This window comes from Ambystoma mexicanum, chromosome 9, assembly GCF_040938575.1.
Source record: "Ambystoma mexicanum isolate Mex_15411 chromosome 9, UKY_AmexF1_1, whole genome shotgun sequence".
Taxonomy (NCBI): domain Eukaryota; kingdom Metazoa; phylum Chordata; class Amphibia; order Caudata; family Ambystomatidae; genus Ambystoma; species Ambystoma mexicanum.
Window position 1 is genome coordinate 440,290,245 of NC_090931.1, and position 23,017 is coordinate 440,313,261.

The 23,017-nt window shown below is 49.8% G+C and overlaps 1 protein-coding gene across 4 annotated transcripts in view; it reads left to right on the plus strand.

Annotated features, from left to right (window-relative positions):
• Positions 1-23,017, plus strand: part of POR (cytochrome p450 oxidoreductase) — a 964,880-nt gene that overhangs the window by 765,916 nt on the left and 175,947 nt on the right. For all 4 annotated transcript variants that reach the window (XM_069614934.1, XM_069614935.1, XM_069614933.1 and 1 more), the window contains one exon: positions 19,869-20,050. In XM_069614934.1, coding sequence (XP_069471035.1) covers positions 19,869-20,050 — 182 coding nt within the window. The remainder of the gene's footprint in view (positions 1-19,868; positions 20,051-23,017) is intronic.

Below are 23,017 nucleotides of genomic sequence, written 5' to 3' on the forward strand. Positions count from 1 at the left end.
CGTGTGTGTAGTTCGGAGACAATAGCCCCTCGCACATGCCTTATTGCTCTAGCTGTCATCCCTTTTTGTGCATGCCTCATTAGTCTGACAACATGGTGGATTCCTATAGAAAACCATGATCTTGCTATTCCTATGGGAAATCTTCATTCCTCTTTCTTCTTTTTCGTCTCAGTATTAGGGGAGTGGGAGACGGAATGTGTGTGTGAATATCTCCTAAGGAAGAGGGGCTACATGGATAATGGGGAATGGGGAAGGCGGCCTCTCTACCCGCTAATCCACTGAGACTCCTTATCTAGGTAATTCTTCTTCGACTGCCCACCCCCAGGGTCGGGATCTAGAAGTGATGGTTCTCCCCTAATCCCCTGCATAGGGTGTTCCCCAGAAGGGGGCCGTAAAATACCATCAGGTTTCTCACAGCCACCTCTTCTTTGTACCCCAGGTCTTCCTCTAGACACCACTGCCCCTGTATCGCCTGCTGCACGCGGATGTCCAGGGCACCACAATGCTATTGGGGGAGGGGGGGGCTGGAGGGGGGTCAGTGCTGGAAGGGGGGTCAGTGCTCCACCTAATCAAATGAGGAAGATGGGCTAAAGATTTAAATCTGTATCATTGAATGATATGATATATGATGAGTCATTTATAACACACTTGTACACCAGGGTTTCAAGGCACGCATAGCAGGGGCCGATGTAGCTTGTTTCTATGTGGCCTTCTTGGTCCACGCCCTTCTGGTGGTCTCCAATGACATATCTTTTAATTAAACCTAACAATACGAAAATATAAACAGCACAAAAATCCAAATATAAAATAATAAACAAAAAGTAAGCGCACGTCAAGACAACCACAATTAAAAAAAAAGCAATATTGATCAAATGCAGGGTGAGTTAAAGTTGCTTCAATGGTGCTTTTAAAGTAGAATTGTATCTTGTTGTTGGTATCCTGTTATATTTATTTTCTTATCAGAAGCTTCTTTTAACCTGAAAGTCGATATTTCAAATATTTTTAGGTTTTAATTATTATGAGGAAAAAGTTTTGCTTCCGAGGTACAATCACGTATAACGACACGAGGGAAACCCACAAAACGGATTTACAAAAATAAATTACCAGTGTGCAAAATGTGCTCTCGCTACTAGCCATCGGCTGGTGTTATGACTCTTGACGAGTAAGCAATGGTGTTCTGTATGTATAGAATTGAGGTGGCAAGTGACTTTTTTTATTGCTAGTTTGACAATCTAGGCAATTCGTCCCTTCTCCCGAAGGGGGAGCCATCCCCTTTCGGACTAGGAAGGTGAGCAAGCTACACAATTTACAGGGGGGGGGACAGGGGAAGCAGGATCTCTCTGGGGGTAAACCCTCCACCCCCTAAGGGGACAAGGCATTCCCAAGCAGAGATTACCATACCTCCCTATTCTGCAGACTCTCCCATTTTGTTGTACGATTATGTAGCAGTAGAACATTGTCCTAAGATGCAGGGCACTTTAAATGGGTTTGGCCTGGTTTCCGACTCCGTTTTGATGACTCCCCTACCTGAAACCCAGGACCAATGGTGCCTTCTCTCACGTTTCAGGAACAAACTGAAAAGGCTTGGGCTCAAGCAGGAGAGGAGAGAGATGATCCGTGACTGGAGCAATGCTGCCTGCATCAGAGCGCTGAGGAACACTATTCCGCACGGCAACCTGGAAGCAGGATCATTCATGTTGGAGGTGTGCTGGGCAGAGAGCCAGCGCAACGCTACCGAACCCAGGGAAGGGGCGGAAAGTCTGGTGCCACCTGAGAAAAGGAAGGAAGAAATGCTGCAGGCATGGCTTCTCGGCGTACCAGAATCCAGATGCCCAAGTCCTATCCCCTGACTAGAGGAATCCAGGACGGAGACATGACAGCGAGCAATTCAGACTAGCGGTTCCACAGCCAGAAGAGACGCTACCTTCCCCGACACGCACCACCGCAAATAAACGGGTATGTGACTGGAGAGTGGAAGCAGGTGGAGTCGGGAGGCATAATTAAGAATCCTGTGACAGCTTAATACTGTGAAGGGCCTGCAAGGGGCCGAAACTGCAAATAACCTGTGAGGGGCTTCCATTGAGAGTATCCCGGGAAGGCGAGAACCCAGAGAATGAGAGACTCTCCAGGGGCCAAAAGTGAGAATACCTCATGGGGGAGTAAAAGGACAGAGGCCTGCAAATGGCTAACAGTGAGAATATCCCAGATGGGGGTGAACATAGCGCAAGAATCCTAAATCGAGAAAGGTCGACCGGCCTACGAGACACTGAGAGGGCCTCCCTGGGAGGTGAAAGCAAACCAAAAAGCCAGTGGCTTAAAGGGCCAAATAAAGTCAAACTAGAAGAGATAATAATAATAATAATAATAATAATAATAATAATAATGCATTTTATCAGAAGGAAATGGAGACTTACTTTGAGAAGCAAGACAACCATCATTTTAAATACCAATCGCTTGTAAGTGTAAGAGAACTATTTGGACAGTTTACTTGGGGATCCCAAAAACCTTTTCTAGAAGCAAGGAAAGAGTCCAAAAACTGAACTTTGAAAATGTTCACCAGGCTGGGGCCTGAGACAAAAAGAACCAGAGAGAGAGAACTGAGTGGGGGGTGGGGGAGATCAGAAACCAGCCTCCCAGAGCCAAAGTAGAGTTAAGCCAACTTACTTAGGCCAATTACATTGTTTCATTTTTTGTGGCAGGGCTAGCCTAGGATGGAATAGGTTTTGGATGGAGGACAGAGTTTGTGAGACATTCTGACAAGCATGGGTTAGTAATTATTTACTAGGTCATTAATGTCTTTGGATTACTTATAAGGTGTTTAAATAGTTTCTAAACATGTGTCCATTCAATTCAACGACAGTCTGAATGTCCGCTCCAGTTAGGGTGGATGAACAGAAAAGTATTACTAATTGGTCAAAGGGGTTGATACAGTGGCAATGGTCTATTAAGTCTTAAATACTTGGACAGGACTTCAGGCCCAATGACGAAAAAAGCTAGGGTTGTTGAAGGCAGAGGGGAGGGAGGTGTTAAAGACTGCACACTGAGACACTGAATAAGAGCGACCCTGGAAAGGCTACCCATGGTGATGCATGCTGTCCAGGAAGCCTAGGACTCGCAAGTGCACAGGTTACTTTTGGCATCAGTATTGGGTCTAGCTAGTTGCTGATACTCAGCACAAGGTCTGAAAGCAAAGACATGGCATGTGGAAGGAATAGGAAATCAGAATCAGCAAAGTTGGATGACCCCCTGGAGGTGGATTTTGGGAGGCCAGCCTATTATAGTGAACTGGAAAGATGCTGAAGTCTAGCTAAACCCATCAACGTAGGTAGCAGAGTGTGAAGGCTTAGACTTGGGAGGGAGTGTGAGAGTGGTCTACAGTTACAATGAGCCAGTACAGAACAGCAATAATTCCAGTTACCCATGTTCAAAAATATACAATGATTTATTTTGGCCTTTAATAAAAAACATTAAGCAATAAAATATCTAGGAATATATTGTCTCACACTTAACTGTAAAACATAAATTGTGAAAAATCCCTTGATGTCATTACTGCTCCACAGGAGGGGGAGCCTTCCGATGAGGCCGCTACCCGATAGTCCCCATGAGGGTGGTACTCAGTGGGAGGATCCCATGGGTGGCGACTCCCACCCTGGGAGATGTGAGGACTGTCGAGCAGGAGTGCAGTATACACACCATCATGCTATTAGACATGAGCCATCCAGACCGGATTGTGAGTCCTGTCAGGCCATGACTGGTAAGGCTCTGAAAGAGCGTAAAGGGAAATTTGTGGTGGGTAGGCACCCTACTAAATCCCCCTCGATGACTCTGTCACAGAAACTCTTCTCTGACGAGTGGAGAGGCGACTCTCCTCGAGGGAAGAGATCGAAAAAGTGTTCATGCTCTTTGAGTGGTTCGCACCATTCCTCGTCCTCATCAAAGAAGGCGAAGACAAGGCACTGTAGATCGCCTACTTCATCTGATTCCTCTCCAGAGAGAAGGATAAGCCTGTCCAACTAAATCCTTGACACCGGCTCAGCAGGAGGAATTCAGGCAGGAAATGCTAAACATTTTCGAGGGTGCGTCCCGCCCCCTCGAAATAAAAAAGCCATGCTCCTGTCGTCGAAAGCCGACAAGGAAAGGGATAAGGCTAAATCCTGCATGCCCGGGAAGAATGCCTGAGACCCCTCGAAGTGTTGAGGTCTCGACACAATGAAAAATCATCAAAGACTCCCATCAAATCGAGGGTCAATCTCTTAGAGGGCTCCAGCGATGCCAAGATCGTTGCATAAATCCTCAAAGACATTGACATCATTAGCGTCAATGCCATTAGCGCTGAAGCACTCAAAACCATTACTGTCGAGGCCATCTACGCCACCAGCGCCTTTGCCCACAAAAACTCCAGTAATTTGAAAAGAAATTGAAAAATCCTATAAGCATTTGCTGAGGAAGGATTTTTTCAAATCTTTATCCTCCTTTATGAGGAGCACAAGCCATCGGACCAGGACAATCCTCCATTTGGGCTGGAGTTTGGCAATCTTAACGTCCCAGATGCTCTTATAGTTAAAGAGTCCAGGTTAAAGGACTTATGAGAATAGAATCATCAATATGTTGGTGGTATTGACACATCACCTGAAGACCCTGCAGACCATGCAGATGCCTCCTATATGCAACTTATGACCAGAGTTATTGATTTTCTGGGGTGGGACAGACCTGCTTCACCATTCGAGCAAGACGATTTGACTGACATTCGCGACAAGGGTCCACAGAAGGATCCCATTCTTCCATTTCATGTTGCCCTTCAAAAAAAGGGTAATGACAAATTGGGAGGTTCCTGAATCAAATTTGCGATGAATAAGAACCTCGCCAAGAAGTACAGGCCTTCAAGCAGTGACCCTCACTACTTGTCGAAGCACCCAACACCAGAGAGCCTGGTAGTTCAGGCGGCAGCGTCTACTTCCAAGCAGGCTGCATGACCAACCATCCCACCAGATGGGGATGATGAGCGTTTCAATGCTGGGACAAAGAAGGTATTTTCTTCCGGGAGTATGGCTCTCAAATCTGCAAATGCCACTTGTGCCTTAGAAAAATGTACATTCACTCTGTGGGACTGTATAGCTGTGGCAGCTGACCATATTCCTGAAGGGGAAGAAAGAGATGGCTTCCTGAATATTGTACGAAACGGTAAGGAGGCTATGTGTGAGTCTCTACATTCAGGACTGGACTCGGCTGATCACATCAACAGAGCCATTGCGGCAAGCACAGTAATATGCAGGTTTGCGTGGTTAAGGAAGTCCGATTTTGCACCGGACGTGCAGGGCTCCTCAACATGCCCTTTGACGGCACCCAGCTGTTTGGCAGTGAAGCCGACTAAAAGCCTAAAGAAGCTGCAGACCTCCAAGGCGGCAGCCAAATCACTTGGTGCCGCCATCAGACAGCCACAACCATCTCACCCCAGTGGATCATCTTGGAGGGCTAAGTCCTTTTACTTCTACTCCATAGTTGGAAGAGTCAGAGGACTGGCTAGTAAAAGGGGCCAATGAAGATTCCCTCGTGGTGGACGAGCGAGAGGTGCAAAGTCTGCCCAAGCAATGGCTACTTTACCTTCAGCCACCTCAAAACCTCTCTGAGGCCTTAACTGACCAGACCCCGGTGGGAGGCACTCTCTCACAGCGTCTGCAAGAATGGTGGGGTATTACTTCAGATGTGTGGGCGTTGGAGCAGTAGCCCAGGGTTACTGCCTCCCCTTACTCTTACTCCTCCATACTGTAAGGGCGTCCCTCGCTAGGGACGGGAGATGGAGCCTTTTTCAACAGAAAATACCTTCTTTCCCTTTAAATTTAGAGGCTCAGGGGGGCGTAGACCTGGGAGCATGCGCTCGCCTGACTCCGCCCACCGGCCCCACTCCTCAGTCCCCTTTTCCGCATCGACGGGAACAGGCCGATTTCACGCGCTCTTTCCCGGATACTTTCTTCTATCTTTTTTGTCTTTTTCAATCAGGTACTTTGTCCTCTGACCCCACGCTCCTCCCAGGCACATGTCGATTTCATCTGGCTTGAGCATATGTCCAGCCCTTCGAGGGGCTCTTCCCTACATGCGATTCCCATGCTCTTTGCCTCCGCCGCCTTGTCCCCGAACGCGGCTGGGAAGGTTGTACGGCGTGCAGTGCACTGACTCCACATGCACTGAAGAACAGGCCAGCCAGGTGGATGGATCTCTTCGAAAGATCGCCTCCAGAGGACTTAAAGGCCCTTGTCAAACATGGTTCAAGGCCGCTGTTTACCTTCGCACACTGCAAGGGCGACTCCTTCCCACAGAAGTGGCTGAGTGGGAGGAACCTCTCGGGTTCTCGCACCAGCGCACGTGCTGAGGCTAGTCCAGCTACCAGCCTCACGGCTGAGGGGGTCTCAGGATCCTTCTGGTGTCAGTGCTGAAGGACCGCAAGGTTCTTTCACCGGGGTTACACCCGAGGTGCAACGCCCTAGTACCGGCATCCTGTCCGAGGGGACACCTTTACGCAGCACTATCGGCATCTCTGCCGAGGGCGATACGCCTTCCAGGTCCCGACCTGAGGTGCAGGGTAGGCTGCATGTTCTAACACCAAGTGTCTTGGACGAGGCTAGGCCCAGTGAGCCAGGCACCACGACTTTGGCACGCAGCTCAACAAGATGGTCGCTGTGCCAAACAAAATGGCCGCTCGTCCGACACCTCCCCTAGGAACGGAGCGTGTAGAGGAACGAGTTACAAGGTGGGACTGGTGTCAACCAGGTATGTGGCCTACAGCTTATTCATCAGCAGCGCAGGGCAGGTTTCTCTTGCACCCCAGACAGAGTGTGCCCCTGCCCCAGCAGCCGCCAGCCGCTCCGTCAATATCGCATGCCACCTCTTCAGCCTCCGAAGACAGGTTCTTTCGAAAGGTTCCTAGCACTGATGCGGATTCCCCAGATGGGGGGGGCCATCCCTCGGGATACTATCAGGGACATGCTCCCTCCGGTCACTCCACCGAAACCCATAGTCATTCCTCCTATGACTCCGGTGCCAAAGGCCCCAACGCAGCCCATGCTGCCCCAGCCGGCTCCTCTGATTCCGGCTCCCCTGCCTCCCACAGTACAGGATGTTCGACACCAACCTCCTCAGCAGCCAACGGCTCCGGTCTCCACACCACAGCCCACGGCACCCAATACTCCATCACCCGTTCCGGACCCTCCGAGCGCTCTGGTGGACAGACGAGGAGGAGGAGACCGACACGCCATCTTCAGCCCCGGCCTTGCACAAACGCCTTGCAGGTCTAGATTAATATTTGGGTCTTCCTCAGCCCGAAGTAGAGCTCCAAAGGAGGGGGTGTTAGCAGAAGTCCCCACCTTAAGACCCCCTATCAAGACTGGGATACCGATGCAGAAGGATGTCGTTGCCCTGGCCCAATAAGGATGGCTCAAGCCACACTCGGCCCAATCTGTCAATCGGCACCTCAACGCCAAGTATAGGCGGATGGAGGGGGATGCTCTCTTGCTTTCGCTGCATCCTCAACCACACACTTCAGTGATCGCTGCAGCGTCACTCTACTCTAAGCCTCAGTCATCCTCCGCCACCTCGTCCTGGATGCTGCTAGGCAAGGAGGAGATCTTGGAGGCGTATGGTAAAAAGCTGTACTCCAACGCCTCCTTGCAACTGCGTTAAACCAACGCGGATGCCTTGCTGGCAGCCCTGAACCAAAGGCTCTGGTGGGCATTTACAGGCTTCTGCCCCTGGAACTTCCGGCTTAGGAGAAGCCTGGCTGCTAGCGCAGGACATCATGGAGTCCACATGACCCACATTGATACCTCTGGCCGGGCCATCTGCATCCCCACGGACATGAGAAGGACTGCCTGGCTCAGGGCTACTAAGTTTAACCCCAACGTCCAGTAGCGCATATTGAACCTTCCATTCCAGGGTAGTGACCTCTTTCTCTCCACCACGGATGAGGAATTGGATAAAAAGAACAGCTCGCAAACAAGTCTTTCTCTATTCTTACGAAGGCCACGCCCAGGGCGTACACCCAGTCACATCAACGCTCTGACAAGGGGCCGGCGTTTGGCGGTCTCTGGGTCTTCCAAGAACAGAGGTCCAGACAACCCGACCGTTCTCAGAGTCAGCACTGGAGGAAACCACAAGGGGGGGGGGGGCTTGTTCCAATCCCCCTCCTCCGCAACAGCTTCAGAGGGAAAGAAAGCATGACACGTCCCTTCGGGTCCATGGGTCTCCGGTGGTGGGCAGGCTTGCCTTTCACATGTAATTTTGGCACCAGAACTTTTCGGACCCCTGGATCCTATCCGTAGTCTCCACTGGGTACCGCCTACCGGTCCCTTCCTCTCCTCCTTCCTTCTTCCCTCCTCCCCTCCTCTCCCACAGATAGGGACAGCAACTCTGTTGGCGGAGATCCAGACGCTCACCGAGAGCCAGGCGGTGGAAGAAGTCCCAGCCTCCCTGAGAGGTTTGGGCTTTTATTCCCGGATTTTTGCCATACAGAAGAACCAGGCTGGGCTGAGAGCTGGTGGACCTTTCCACCCTCAGTCTCTACCTTCCTCTACACAAATTCAAGATGGTTACGCCAGCACTCATTGCGGAAACACTGGACAGGTGAGACTGGATGTGCTCCCTGGATCTGAAGTATGCGTATCCACATGATTTCGCAGCTGCATCGTTCCTTACTGTGGTTCAGGATCATGGGCTGCCATTTCTAATACAAGGTGCTACCCTTTGGCCTCAACTCGGCCCCCAGGGTATTTATCAGGTTAACGAATGCTGTGGCAGCCCTCCACAGGGCCCAGGGCCACCATGTCTACCCATGCCTGGATGACTGGCTCGTCCGGTCCACATCTCCGGAAGCGGTTCACCATACCTCCTACACAATGATGAACGCACTGAACGACATGGGGTTCACGATCGATCTCAAGAAGTTTCAGCTGCAACCTACGCAGACCCTGACCTTCCTGGGCCTCATCTGGGACATGAGCTCCAAGAGTTTTTCCATCTGAGGACAAGATCACGGCCATCAAAAGAGCCACTACTCACTTCCTCACCAGGGCAGTGACCCCGGCCTGGTGGTACCAGCACCTGTTGGGTATAATGCAGCGGTCCTGTTGGCCATACCCCACACAAGACTCAGGAGGAGGCTATTACACCAGCACTTCGCAGCCTCATGGAATCAGGAGAAGGGCTCCCAAGCGGAGCCAGTCAACATTCCCCTCTTTCTCCACTCGGACCTCAAGTGGTGGTCCAGCAACTGCAACCTGCGGTGGCAGGACAGGCCCTTCCAAGAGCCGACCCCTCAGGTCACATTTCCTACGAACTCCTCCCTAAAGGGCTGGGGAGCCACTCTGGACAATCGTAGCGTCCATGGAGTCTGGACTCGGCCCGAGCAGGAGTCCCACATCAATTGGCTGGAATTGAAGGCCATATGGCTGGCTCTCAAGGCCTTTCTCCCTCTTATAGAGGGCCATACAGTTCTTATCCAGATGGACAACACCACCAGCATGTACTATGTCACTATGTCAACAAGCAGGGGGGTACTAGATCCCCTCCACTGTGCAACCTAGCAGTCAGCATGTGGGAATGGGCACTGGAGAACAACATCTACCTCACGGTTGTCCACCTCCCGGGGGAATCCAACCTGGAGGCGGACAGGCTCAGCAGACTGGCGGTGGACAATTATGAGTGGCAATTGAACAACCTGGTACTGAAGGATATCTTTCTCAGATGGGGGCATCCCCAAGTGGATCTGTTTGCCTCCCGGGACAACAGGAAATGCCAGCAGTATACCTTTACCAACGGCGTGAGGCCAAGAGGAAGGCAGTCCTCGCCTTGCCTCTGCTGGATGACATCTGGGACGAGGGTCTCACCCTTCTCAAGAACCAGTCTACGACGCCTGCCAAGAGGGATCGGTGCAAGAAGTAGTACCGGGTCCCCGACACGGCCCCTTTGTGCCTTAGGACACAGCCGACCCCTGACTCGGTCATCTCAGCGGCGGCCAAGAAGAAAGTGGGGGGGATCGGCCTCAACGTCAACTTCCCCGCCTGACGGCGAAGGGAAGAAGCTGGGCGCAATGGGACGACGAATTATCTCGTCGGCCGCAACAACAATTAAGGCGGCCAACGCCCTTGCGATTGTGGCCTGCTACGACAGGGAGTTATGGTACAAGATCGCCCCCCTGTTCGACTTCCTACCGGATGACAAGAGGGCCGAGGCCCTGGAGATCTTGCAAGAAGGCGAAGTGGCATCGGACCACGCCATTACGGTGGCAACTGACATTGCCGACACCGTTTTCCACCAGCTAGATAAAGCGTTTGCCTTCGACGACGAGGTTGGCTCAAGGCGACGGATTTCCGCCAGGATGTACAAGCCAAGGTGTTGGGCATGCCGTTCGACGGGAACAACCTGTTTAGGAAAACAGTGGATGAGTCCCTCCAAGCCATCAAGGTGGACACGGAGACAGCTAGGGCCCTAGGCGTTCTCCGGCAACAAAGGCCGTCCTTTCGGAGCACCGGAGGCAAGCAGGGTTGCCTCCACGGGATTCGGCGGTGGCTCCTCTATGTACTGCCAAGCGGCCCGCTCCTCGTCACAGGAAACCTATAGAGGACGAGGCAAGTTGGGTGGGCCCCGCCATCGTCGCCAGGGATTCCAAGGCGGTAAGGCGTCCTCCAAGCAAGATTGAACTGACAGCGGTGTCGGGGGGGGCCCCCACTGAAGCACCCCGGTGGGAGGCCGGCTGGCGAAGTTCGTCAGCGTGTGGGAGTCCATCTCCACCGACCGTTGGGTGCTGGATGCCCTGGCCCAGGGGCAGGCCCTCGAATTTCTAAGAAAGTGCCCCCGCATTCCACCCGTGGTCAGGAAGGAAAATCACGTCCCTCAACTGCTATTGGAGGTAAGGGCGTGGCTCAAAAAAGGTGCCATCAAGCTCGTCCCGAAGAGGCTCCGGGGCTCCAGAGTATACTCGAGGTACTTCCTAGTGAAAAAGAAGACAGGAGGATGGCGCCCCATCCTGGACCTGCGACGACTGAACAAGTACATCAAGGCACAGAAGTTCCGGATGGTCACCCTCCAGCACGTGCTGGGACAGCTGGAGGAGGGCGATTTCCTGTCGTCGTTGGATTTGGAGGATGCGTACTTCCACATCCCCATTCTGAAAGGACACCGAAAGTTCCTCAGGTTCGTGGTCCAAGGACGGCACTACCAGTTCAAGGCCCTCCTGTTCGGATTGAAGTTGGCACCCAGGGTGTTCACCAAGTGCCTCGCACCGGTGGCGGCATGGCTGCGCCTGCAGGGGATCCACGTCTATCCCTACCTGGACGACTGGCTCATCCGAGCAAGGACAAGGGAGCTCGCCGTGGATCACACAGCAAAGACCGTCCAGCTGCTCACGGACCTGGGATTCTCCATCAACTTTCCCAAATCCCACCAGGTCCCGTCACAAGTCGCACTGTTTTTGGGAGCCAAGCTTGACACAGTGGCGCGTCTGGCCTCGCCGTCGGAGGAAAGAACGAAGGCCATCCTGAGCAAGGTGCAGCGTTTGCTGGCCACGGACGTGGCCAGGGTGAGGTCCATTAAGTCCCTCCTCGGGATGATGTCCTCCTGCATATATTTTGTGCGCCTGTGCAGGCTTTGGATGCGCCATCTACAAGAGTTCCTCAACTCCCGCTGGATCCAAGCGACCGGCAGCTTCGAAGACAGGATCCCGCTCGACGAGACCTTCCGACGAGCGATCCGGTGGTGGGGCACCCACGCTCATCTGACGGCAGGCACAGACGTTCAGACCCCATCCCACCAGATAACGGTGACGACGGATGCCTCCCTGGAAGGGTGGGGAGCGCAAACCGGAGAACTTCATGCGAGAGGCCTTTGGCTCCCGGAGGAGAAGACGCTCCACATCAACATCCTGGAGCTCCGTGCAGTGTTCTGGGCCCTCAGGTCTTTTCTACCGTCCCTCAAGGGCAAGGTGGTGAGAATCTTCACCGACAACACCACCACAATGTTCTACATCCGGAAGCAGGGAGGAACCAGATCCCCAGCCCTCTCCAAGGAAGCCCAGGATCTGTGGCATTGGGCCGTCGACCAAGGGATGTTTCTGGTGCCTTTTAATCTGGCAGGGATAAAGAACACCATCGCCGACTCATTCAGCAGGGAGCTGCGCTCGTGCCACGAGTGGGAACTACGTTAGGATCAAGTGGATCGACTCTTCCGACGATGGGGAAAACCGCAGATCGACCTGTTCGCGACAGCGACGAACTCCAAGTGCCAGAGGTTCGCCAGCAGGTTTCCCCAGCCGAGGAGCATGGGCGATGCTTCCTCGTTCCCCTGGGACGGCCTGTTCCTATATGCTTTCCCTCCGTTGCCGATGCTGCTCCGACTCGTGAACCAGCTCAGGAGGTCCCGGTGCAGGATGATCCTAGTCACACCGGCGTGGCCGAGGCAGATCTGGTTCCCGGACCTTCTGGACTTGTCAGCGTCCCCACCAGTCAAGCTGCCGACAGTCGTGAATCTTCTCTCCAGAGAAGGAGGCGCCATACTTCATCACGATCCGGAGTCGCTGAACTTGCAGGCCTGGCTCCTGCAGCACTAGAGTTTGGAGGGTACGATATCCCGGCTGACTGCAGAGAGGTCCTTGCAAAAGCCAGGGCGTCCTTAACACTCAAGTGCTACGGACATAAGTGGAAGAGGTTCTCTGTCTGGTGCCGTGCACAGAAGATTAACCCTCTACGGATTACGGCCCCTCAAGTGCTGCCATACCTACTGTCGCTGGCCAAGGCTGGACTGGCTCACGCCTCCATCAAGATGCATCTGGCTGCGATCTCCCAATACACCAGAACCACAGGACAGGCGTCCTTGTGGTCCCATCGCCTGGTGAAGGAATTTATGAAGGGACTGTTCCAATCGTTCCTGCCGGTGAAGGCCCCTGCCCCGGCGTGGGAACTCAACGTGGTGCTGACCAGGCTCATGGGGGTGCCATTCGAGCCCCTGCATTCGGCACTGTTGAAATTCTTGTCGTGGAAAACTGCGTTTCTTGTGGCCATCACCTCCGCATGGCGACTGGGAGAGATCCAGGCCCTATCCTGCAAGCCTCCATACTTGACTTTTCACGACACGAGGGTGGTGCTGAGGACGCAACCCTCTTTTATGCCCAAGGTGCCGTCGGACTTCCACCTCAACGAGCCCTTGGTGTTACCTGTTTTCTTCCCGTCGCCTTCGTCACCGGCCGAGAGGACTTTGCACTCGCTGGATGTGGCTAGAGCGCTGAAGTTCTACGTCGACCGCACGAAGAGTTTTCGGAAGACATCACACCTTTTTGTGAACTTTGGACCTGTGAACCAAGGGAAGGCTCTCTCGAAGGCTTCCATTTCCAGATGGCTCTCCGGCTGCATCACGCACTGTCATCGGTTGGCAAACCGACCGTTGCCTGGCCGTCCGAGAGCCCATTCGACCAGAGCTATCGCTGCTACCACGGCGTTCTTGTCTAGTGTGCCCCTGCTGGACATTTGCAGGGCTGCTACGTGGAGGTCGACGCACACCTTCACGAGATTCTACTGCGTCGACCAGGATTCCAGGTAGGAGTCCAGGGTCGGCCAAGCGGTGCTGCGCAACTTGTTCGCCTACGGTGAGCCTGGTGAGGAGGTAAGAACTGCTTAATGTTGAGTTTTGATGTAATGCTTAATGTTGAGCCTTTTTTCCACCTCCCATTGGTTGTGCATGTGTGTACTGCGATGTATTCTTATATTCATGAGCATGTGAATCCATGCCAGACCCCATGCTGGAGAAGGAACAAGTTACTTACCTGTAACTGTTGTTCTCCAGCATGGGTCTGGCTTGGATTCACATGCGAACCCTCCCTCCTAACCCTCTACGGCTCTTCACTTGGTCATACTGCCACTTTGCGTGCTACCAAATCTGAAGATGGCTTCCGGAGGCGGGGCTTAGGGAGAGGGCAGTCATTGGCTGGGGGCAGTATGACCCAGAGACCAGTGATTGGTTACTACTGAGAAAGACAGATCAGAAACGAAACTGATACTGATTTTTTCTTTACCGAGGATTCACGGCCTGACGACGGGGAATATTCATGAGCATGTGAATCCATGCCAGACCCATGCTGGAGAACAACAGTTACAGGTAAGTAACTTGTTCCTTATTTCCTAATCCCCAAGAAGGACGGCGGATTGAGACCCATTTTGGACTTGAGATGCCTGTACAGGTTCCTCAGGAAGGACAAGTTCAAAAATGGTTACCCTTTCTTGGATCATTCAGGCCCTCAAGCTCTGGATTGGATGGTGTCATTGGACCTTCAGGATTCTTAGATTAGGATCTGCGTGATTTTTCCATCATGGAAAAGTCAGCGACGGAAAAGTTTGCATGAGAAATGTGCGAACCACAAAAGGTTCCCCTACATACGCACACCCCCACCCACAACATACCCACGACAAAATCCCACCCACACCCCCCATAAACAAACCCTGCGGCGCCAGTTCCCTTTCACTTACGTGAGCCCCCGTTTTTTCTTTTCTTTTTTCGGGTGTGCTGCAGGGGTTTCCCCCGCAACACCCCGCTCACTATACCACACAGTATAGTGAGCGGGGTGTTGCGAGGGACACCACCCGCAGTCTTTTCTTTTTATACTTGCCTACAATGCTACCACCAAAGGTTCAAACTTTTGGTGTTCGAACCTTTTTGGTGTTAGCAATTTTCTGACTTTTTGTACGGGGGACCTTTTTTTTGGTAGGATCTTACAATTCCCTTATTTTCATGTGCCGATCCATCACAAGCACAAAGTACCTGAGGTTCGCTGTTGTTGGTGCTCATTATCAGTTTTGAGTACTGCCATTCGGGCTGACCTCCGTCCGACAGTTTTTCACCAAGTTGATGACGGTGGGGTCAACGAGTCTCAGGAGAGGGGGATTCATGTCTACCCCTACCTGGACGATTGGCTGATCAGGGCTTGTCCTCCCGAGCAGGCCCTGTAACATCTCGGCATAACCTGCCACACGCTCCACAAACTGGGCTTCTGGGCTTCTCCCTCAATTGCAAGAAGTCCCACATGATACCAGTCCTGGATACATACTTGGGAAAAGCCTTGCCACCCGAGGTGAGGGTTCAGCCCATTCTGCAGATGGTCCCCAAATTCCAGAGTGACCAGCGTCTTCCAGCCTTCTACTTTTTTCCAGGTTGCTCAGCCTCATGTCATCCTGCATTTTCCTGGTGCCAGAGACTCGCCTCAGGATGAGTTCCCTCCAATGGGCCCTCGGGACACAGTGGTCTCAGTTCTCGGGCAAGATGTCAGATCTGCTTCAGGTTACAAACAGGGTTCCACAGAATCTCTTGTGGTGGGCCTGTGAGGACAACATTCTGAAGGGAGAACCTTTTGGGCAACCATGGCCGAAGATGACGGTAGTTACGGACGCCTCACTCACGGGGTGGGGAGCCCACGCCAACAATCTGACAGTCGGCAGTTGTTGGTCTCCACCAGAGTCCAAACTACACATCAGCCTTTTGGAGCTGAGGGCAATCAGATTGGCGCTGAAGGCCTTTTTGCCCTCTGTATGGGGCAATAATGTCCTTATAGACAACAGTGGCCATGTACTACCTCAACAAGAGAGGTGGTGTAGGGTCACTACCACTGTGCAGAGAAGCAATGCAGCTCCAGTTCTGGGCAATTCATGAAGGAATCGCTCTATCAGCAGTTCACCTGGCCAAAGGGGAGAACACAGCGGTGGATGCTCTGAGCAGGCAGGGCACAGTCTCTCACGAGTGGGAACTAGCTCAGGAAGTCCTTCAAGAGATCTTCACCATTAGGGGAATCCCTCAAGTAGATCTGTTTGCGGCCAGTGTCAACCGGAAATGCGATCTGTTCTGTTCCAGGGAATTTCCCCCAAGTGGAGCTCTAGGGGATGCGTTCGTACTGGACTGGAAATGTCCAACTCCTGTACACATTTCCTCTAGTCCCTCTCATTCCTCACATGATCAAGAAGTTGAGAAAGTTCAGGAAATCATGATCCTAATTGCTCCGGATTGGACCAGGAGGACGCAGTACCCAGACCTTCTGGGCATGGCCATCTGTCCTCCAATATGTCTTCCACAAAGAAAGGACCTTCTCGCGTGAGAGGGTCGGGTTCTCCACCGAGAGGTCAGGACACTCGACCTTCATGCATGGTTTCTGAGAGGTTGCTATGTAAGGATTGGGACTTCCCGGATTGCGTAATGGATATTTTGCTTTCGACCAGGACAGAAGCAACAACATCCTTGTACCGCTGCCATTGAAATAAATTCTGCAGCTGGTGTAGGGAAAATAATGTGGACCCTTTTCTGTGAAATACACCTATGGTGTCCTTTTTGTTACATTTGGCAAATCTGGGGCTCCAGAATGGAACAATAAAAGTGTATTTGGCAGCGCTTTCAATCTTCAAGCATACATCATAAGAGGTATCATATTTCAATATGCTGTTGATCATCCAATTTCTCAAAGGGCTCACTAACGTGTTCCCTCCTACACCTTTTCAAGTGCCGATATAGGATCTTAATCTTGTGTTGAAATTTCTAATGTGTGCTCCCTTTGAGCCACTCCATTCATGTCCGCTAAGGCTACTAAAATTTAAAACCATTCTTTTAGTTGCATTGACATCAGGCCGCAGGGTGAGTGAGTTGCAGGCTCTATCTAGTAAGCCTCCATTTACCCATTTACAATTTTTTAGAATGACAGGGTTGTCCTTATGCTTAAACCTTCTTTTTTGCCAAAAATTGTATCAGATGTTAATTTATCCTCTATAATTGTGCTTCCAACAAGGCTACGTCGGCTTGATCCCACAAGAGCTTTGAGCTTTTAAATTTCACAAATGGCGTAAATACATCAGCATGACCAGCTTATTGGAAATGAACTGGAACTTCCATACTAAACAAACTTTGTCCAGATGGATAATTCTCGCTATTACAGAATGCTACAGATTCCCTGGAAAAGATACCCCTTAAGGCCTGGGAGCATGTTGACATCTTCTGCTCTGCAAAGAGGGGTGCCTATAAAAGACATTTGTGCAGCAGCCACTTGGCCTACCATTCACACATTTACAAACTATTACTGTCTGGATTCATCCTCTAGCCAGGATGGGGGATTTGCGAAAGCTGTCCTATATTCAATCCATGACAAATCTTTCTGAAAATTCTTACTCCCTCCAAAACCTAACACTGATTTGGGAGTTCATGTAAAGATGAAAAATATGAGGAAGGACACAATCCATTCGAAGAACAAGTTACTTATCCCATGCAACATTCTTTCCACAGGATGTTCCTCCCACGTATTCCTCATCGCCTCTCCCAGCCTACCCCACTGTAGAATTTCCAGACATTGTACTTTACGCTTTTTCAAAGTCTGGTACTATCTGGTACTCACTGATGCTGGTAATTCTCAAAGAGGAAGGTGTAAAAATAGAACTGAAGCCAAAGGGCACTGTGCATGCTATATGCAGACGATGACCCCGAGATGGGAGCCCTTGAGGGACATAGTTGACTGCTTCGATGCACAGCGCCCTCTGCTGAAAGATTTTCCAAAGCAGCTAAAGCTGGAAGGGAAGATATCTAAAGATGAGGAATACGTGGGAGGAACGTATCCAATCAAAAGAACGTTACCAGGGGTAAGTAACTTGTTCTTTGGCCCAAATAACAAGAAGACCAGAAGGAGAGTGTCCTATCCTTTGGCAGAAGACAGAACTGTGATAAAGAGACTATTGATCAAGAGAACCTGAGGGCTCGCCTGTGGAAGGGAGACACGTTCCCAATATTGTTTTGGAACTTGGAACTTTGAACTGCCTATAGCATCCCGAAGAAGGAAGTCATCCTGTTCTAAGCAGGGTGTATTTTAGTTATAGGTTTTCTGTTGCAGCCTAAGGGACGGAAATAGGTTTAGGACATAGGACAGTGAACTTTATACTTTTGATGGACATTCTGACATTATTTGAGGCAGGAGAACCCCTCTAAGTCATAGGGACAGGCAGGTTTCTTCCTTATTTTCAGTTCAATGAAAGTCTTTGCCATACTACCTTTGAGTCATGAGTCTACTTCTGCACCCTCACAATATATACATTCCCCCTTAAGAGAAGATAGAATGAATTTGATCCAAAAACCAGTGTAAAACAGGTCAGTAGTCCAATGCATAAGGTTCAGTAGAAACGCTTTAGAGCAAGCATAAAACAATTCCCTAGCACTAAGTGCAGCCAAATGATGGTTTGGGTCCTTGTGCCCTAAAGTCACAAGTTACAAAGTTATACTTTTTCTGGAAGATGTACTATGTGATTGGACATGCCAGTGGTTGTGACTCAAAGTTCAAAAAGTTAAGGAACGTTCAGGTAAGTAACTCTCTCAATCCCACTACACTAGGATAGTCCTCTGAGAGGATCCTTGACCAGATCAGCACTAAGTCAGGAAAGATTACGATGTGAACAGGTCTTTACGCACATGCAACCCTATGGAGGACAGGGGGGAAAGAAACGGGTTTGTAGCTTACCTCCCCCCTGACTCCGGATTCTCCAGAGAGCACGATTGAGTTTCTGGATTCTGTTGGGGACACAATCTTTTGTGCTTGGTCCGGTCGAGAGCAGCCCAGGCGTTGAGTGCACAGGTGACTTTCGCGCACGGGAATTGGATTCAGTTGATCATGATACTTAAATTTCAATTCCAGGCACCTTCCAGCTGAACAACCTTGAAGATGAAAAAACAGGGAGACCAGGGTGACCTAAAGGCAGCTCCAGGGAGCGAACAAGACTGTGTGCAATGGGAACTGCCACAGTCAGGTGGCCACGAGCGGTCTTCAATTGAAGAACAAAGGAGCAGGAACTGCATGGCTTCTTTTGATGCAAAAAGGCTGAACATGCACGAGTAGGTGTTTTGTAGTAAAAGCTGAAGACCCTTCAAGTTCCAAGGATGCACTTGGAACAGCGACTGCTGCAGCAAAGTAACCCATGAGAAAGCTGGTCAGTACACTGGTTGGTCCAGGGACACTTCGGAAGGCTCAGAAGGCATGGATCCTCGGGAAGGGGTCGAAGCTTGTTGTTTCCACCAGTCTAGGGGTCAAAGCACCTAAGAGAATTGTCTTGAGATCAGGCAGAGGGGCAGGACTTCACCAGGACTTCACTGGTGTTGATGCTGGTCCTCTGCAAATGTCGACCATGAGCTGCACTTCTTCATGAGGGACTTGGCTCCAATGATGATCTGTAGAATGGCTGTAGTTGCAGAGGGCGGAGAGTAGAGGAAGGCAGACAGAGAAAGAGGCTGTTGCACTAGTCTAGCCTGGAAAGAACCAAGGCTCTGTAGACAGTGAGCTTCTGGGGAAAAGTGAGAAAGGGAAGAGTTCCTTTGAGGAGGTGCAGCTGGTAGTGAGACGTCTTGGCGATGTCCGAGATGCGAGGAGAGAAAGAGAGAGTGATGTCGAAGATGACACCAAGGTTTTTTTCCAAGCAGGAAAGCGAAAGAGGGCCCAAGGCAGGCGGGCACAGTGAGAGGGAAAGCAGGGGCAGGAGTCTTGATGAGAAGGATATAAGAATTGAGGAAGCAGTGTTTGCCTTTTTATCCCTGGAATGGCCCTCAAGGCACCAAACCATTAAGTACCTCCTCCCACATTGATCCCGCTCTTTTCTGAGCTTGCACAATGACGCTTGAAGACTTGAAAGGATTTGTTAGATATTGATATATATGACTGTTTTTAACTATGATATGGAACTGCTTAATTTGGTTCTGTAGGATGTCAAATGCATCTTCTTTGAAATTCCCCTTCCAAGACTGTCAGCACAGTTGTGGAGTCAAAGGGTCATGTATGATCAGACTGAAAATTGACAATTGTGATTGATATATTTTTCTTTTGATTTCAGAGGAATCTAACAAGAAGCATCCATTCCCTTGCCCTACCACTTATCGCACAGCGCTGACTTACTACCTGGACATCACCAACCCCCCACGTACCAACGTTCTGTACGAGCTGGCACAATATGCTACTGATGTCAAGGAACAAGAAAACCTACGCAAAATGGCATCTTCAGCACCGGAAGGAAAGGTGCGTTTATGATTTTCACAAACCTGGCAGCAGTGGCCAGGAATTAGTTTATAACCTGGTGTAGCTTTACCATTGCTAAATGATGACAGGGCAATTCAGCCTGCTCAGTTCAGGGAGCAGAAGGTGGTTGCAAGGTCTCTGAGTGCGCAAAAGATTACATCATACTTGATTTTTCAAATCAACTAGTTAATCGTTCATCAATCTGTTGCTCTTTCATGTTGCGCTCTCCTAATGTAACCCATTGTTGGAACAGTACATGCCAATTCCTACTTGACTGACAAGTGTGTGGACCATATCTTTGCCTTCTCATTTTGGTATTTTTTGTGGACTATGCTTTTATCCATTACATCGCCCTCTGCTCATTTGACCATGCACACACTTTATTCCCAACCCTTTCTTTTCTCGTAGTTTCATAGGCAGTAGGTGTATAGCCCTTTAACCATTTTCACACCCAGTTAGTTCTGCTTTTTGTGGCTTTAAACAGCACTATGTAGTCGGAATATGTGTTCTAGCATGTGAATGAGGAAAAAAAAATAACTGAATGAACTTGTAGTTTACATTCACTAGGGGATGGCGTTTGGATAAGATAACACAGTACTGAAATCAGCAGGATTGCTACATAGTCTCAACAAGACTGCAATCTCCGTTCTGCAGCGTCTTCTTGGCAGATATTTCAGGGTGACGGAATAAGAGCAAGCCTCTTATGACCTGATCACTTGCCTGAAATGTTATGGTCTCATTTATTTTCTTTAGACCCTATTCTGAGATGTTCAATAATGTGGAGGATCAGGAACAACAGTTTTCTGTAAAGCAAGCACGTGGTTAGCCCTGGGGTTGATTAGGCCTCCCCAAAGGGTTTTAGGTGCTAGCATAATCCCCATATATCAAAGTATTTTCTTAGCAATAATGGAAAGAATTTTGAAATGTGAATACCAATTTAATAACATTGGTACTTCTTTGGTAGATTGGTCGTTCTTACCATATCCATCAGAGAACTTCTCTTCTAGCAAGCACAGAACAAGAATTTGGTTATGTTAAAATAGCCTTTGGTTCCTTGTACCCTAGCAAATGTTAATACACAGTTTAATGTCTCTGTGGTCCCTTCTGATGGTATGGTTTTAATGGTCTTCCCAGGTTGGTATACATGCACAAAGGAACAAGACTCTTTCAAGTAATCTTATTTCTTTCTGCGATGTGGGTTCTACATTTGTTCTCTGGCATGCACCACAGGCGCTTTGATAATCGACTCTTAATTTGTTGATTTTCCATCCTTCTCTAAAAGTGCAAATTATATGATTAACCTTTTCAATCTTTGCATCTACCCTGTGGAATTCTGTCCCAGCAGAGCATTAGACTGTCCTTTAAGGTTTCACCAAGCAATCAAAACATGGCTTTTGAAGTCAGTTATTTTCTTTCTGAGGCAACACTGTCATAGTGCAGATAGCCTTGTACGTACACTCTCTTTATCAATCAGTACCATACCAAATGTTTATACTGTATCACCTACATCCTCCAATGCAATAACCAGTTTGTCTCAACTATTTTTAAAATGTTTACTAGCTGAAGCCTAACTGGCTTTCTCGAAGATACTTTCACTAGCTAAAATCAGTGTGACAATGACATTTTCATCACTGGTAAACAGCCAGCTATTTAGTAGAGATTTAGAAAATTTGCCAATAACGTTTCCGAATCTTTACTTGTTGTGCTGCCATCAAAAAGAGTGCTCAGGCTTGTTTGAAGGGAATGTACTTTTCATCTCCTCCTCAACAGAGATGTCTTAGTTAAATATTGCTTTCCATTGATAATCATAAAATGATTTCTTCATCATTCATAGTTTTTACTTAATGCTCTTGTAACATCAATCCTCTTACATCCATATGTTATGTTGTTTGATATTTGTATAGTGTGCTGCCATTGTTATGGTTTCAAAGTGCTTTGGCGTGGAAGACCAAAGTCTGTGTAAACATGAAAATGAAACGAGAATTACATTGCATGCAAATAGTGATAAGAATTATGTGATTATTCACTTACCAGCAAAGATAGCTAGTTTAAACATTATAAAAATCATGCAGAGCGTTGTGTTCCGGCGCAGACATGACTGTGATAGCTTGACTGAATTTTTCGTGGGACTCTGCTGTTTTCTATGAGTTACAGCGTAAGAAGGGGGAATAGGTATTATAAATAGGCTATTTACCCCTAGGGCAACTATCAACAGTTGAGGGCTCTGCTATACTTTACATGCAGAATACATGCACACCGACTAGCCTCTTTCTAAATCTGTCTGCTTCTACTCTACGCCCCCTGCAACTCATCCAGAACAAGACTGCAAGACTTTTCCTTCGCCTCAAGCCCAGGGAGTGTATCTCTCCAGGACTAAAATCTCTGCACTGGCTCCCAGTGGCTGCAAGGATTAAGTTCAAAACCCTCTGCATTGTCCAGGGCCTTCTGGGGCCAGGGACCTCAATACCTTCAACTCACTCTTCCTAAATATCTTCCTTCTCGAGCTCTTCGCTCATCCGCCTCCAACTCCCTCAGGGTCAGTCGCTTCTCCAAGCAACGAGTTGGTGATAGATCTCCATCTTCAGCTGGGGCCTCCCTCTGGGATAGCCTCCCTGAAAGTTGAGGAGAACCAATTCCGGTTCCGGAAGCACCTCAAGACATTCCTCTTTGCTTCTGCTTTCTCTCCTCCTATCCCCTGCTGAACTTCTGACTGAAACTTCACTGGTCACCTGGTTACCCTCTGATCTGGGACACAGGTCCCCTCCCCTGCCAGTTGCATGCCTGCTCTGCCTCCCGGGCAACACCTGCACTTGGGGGTTGTTTCTGTATCCCTACAGTCCCCTACCAGCTCTTGACACTTGATTTCTGCACTTACCCCTGCACTTGCCACTGCACTTTTTACCTATTCATATTATTTTATTTATTTTACCGTTGATCCTATGTATTGCACTGCCCCTTCCTCCCCCT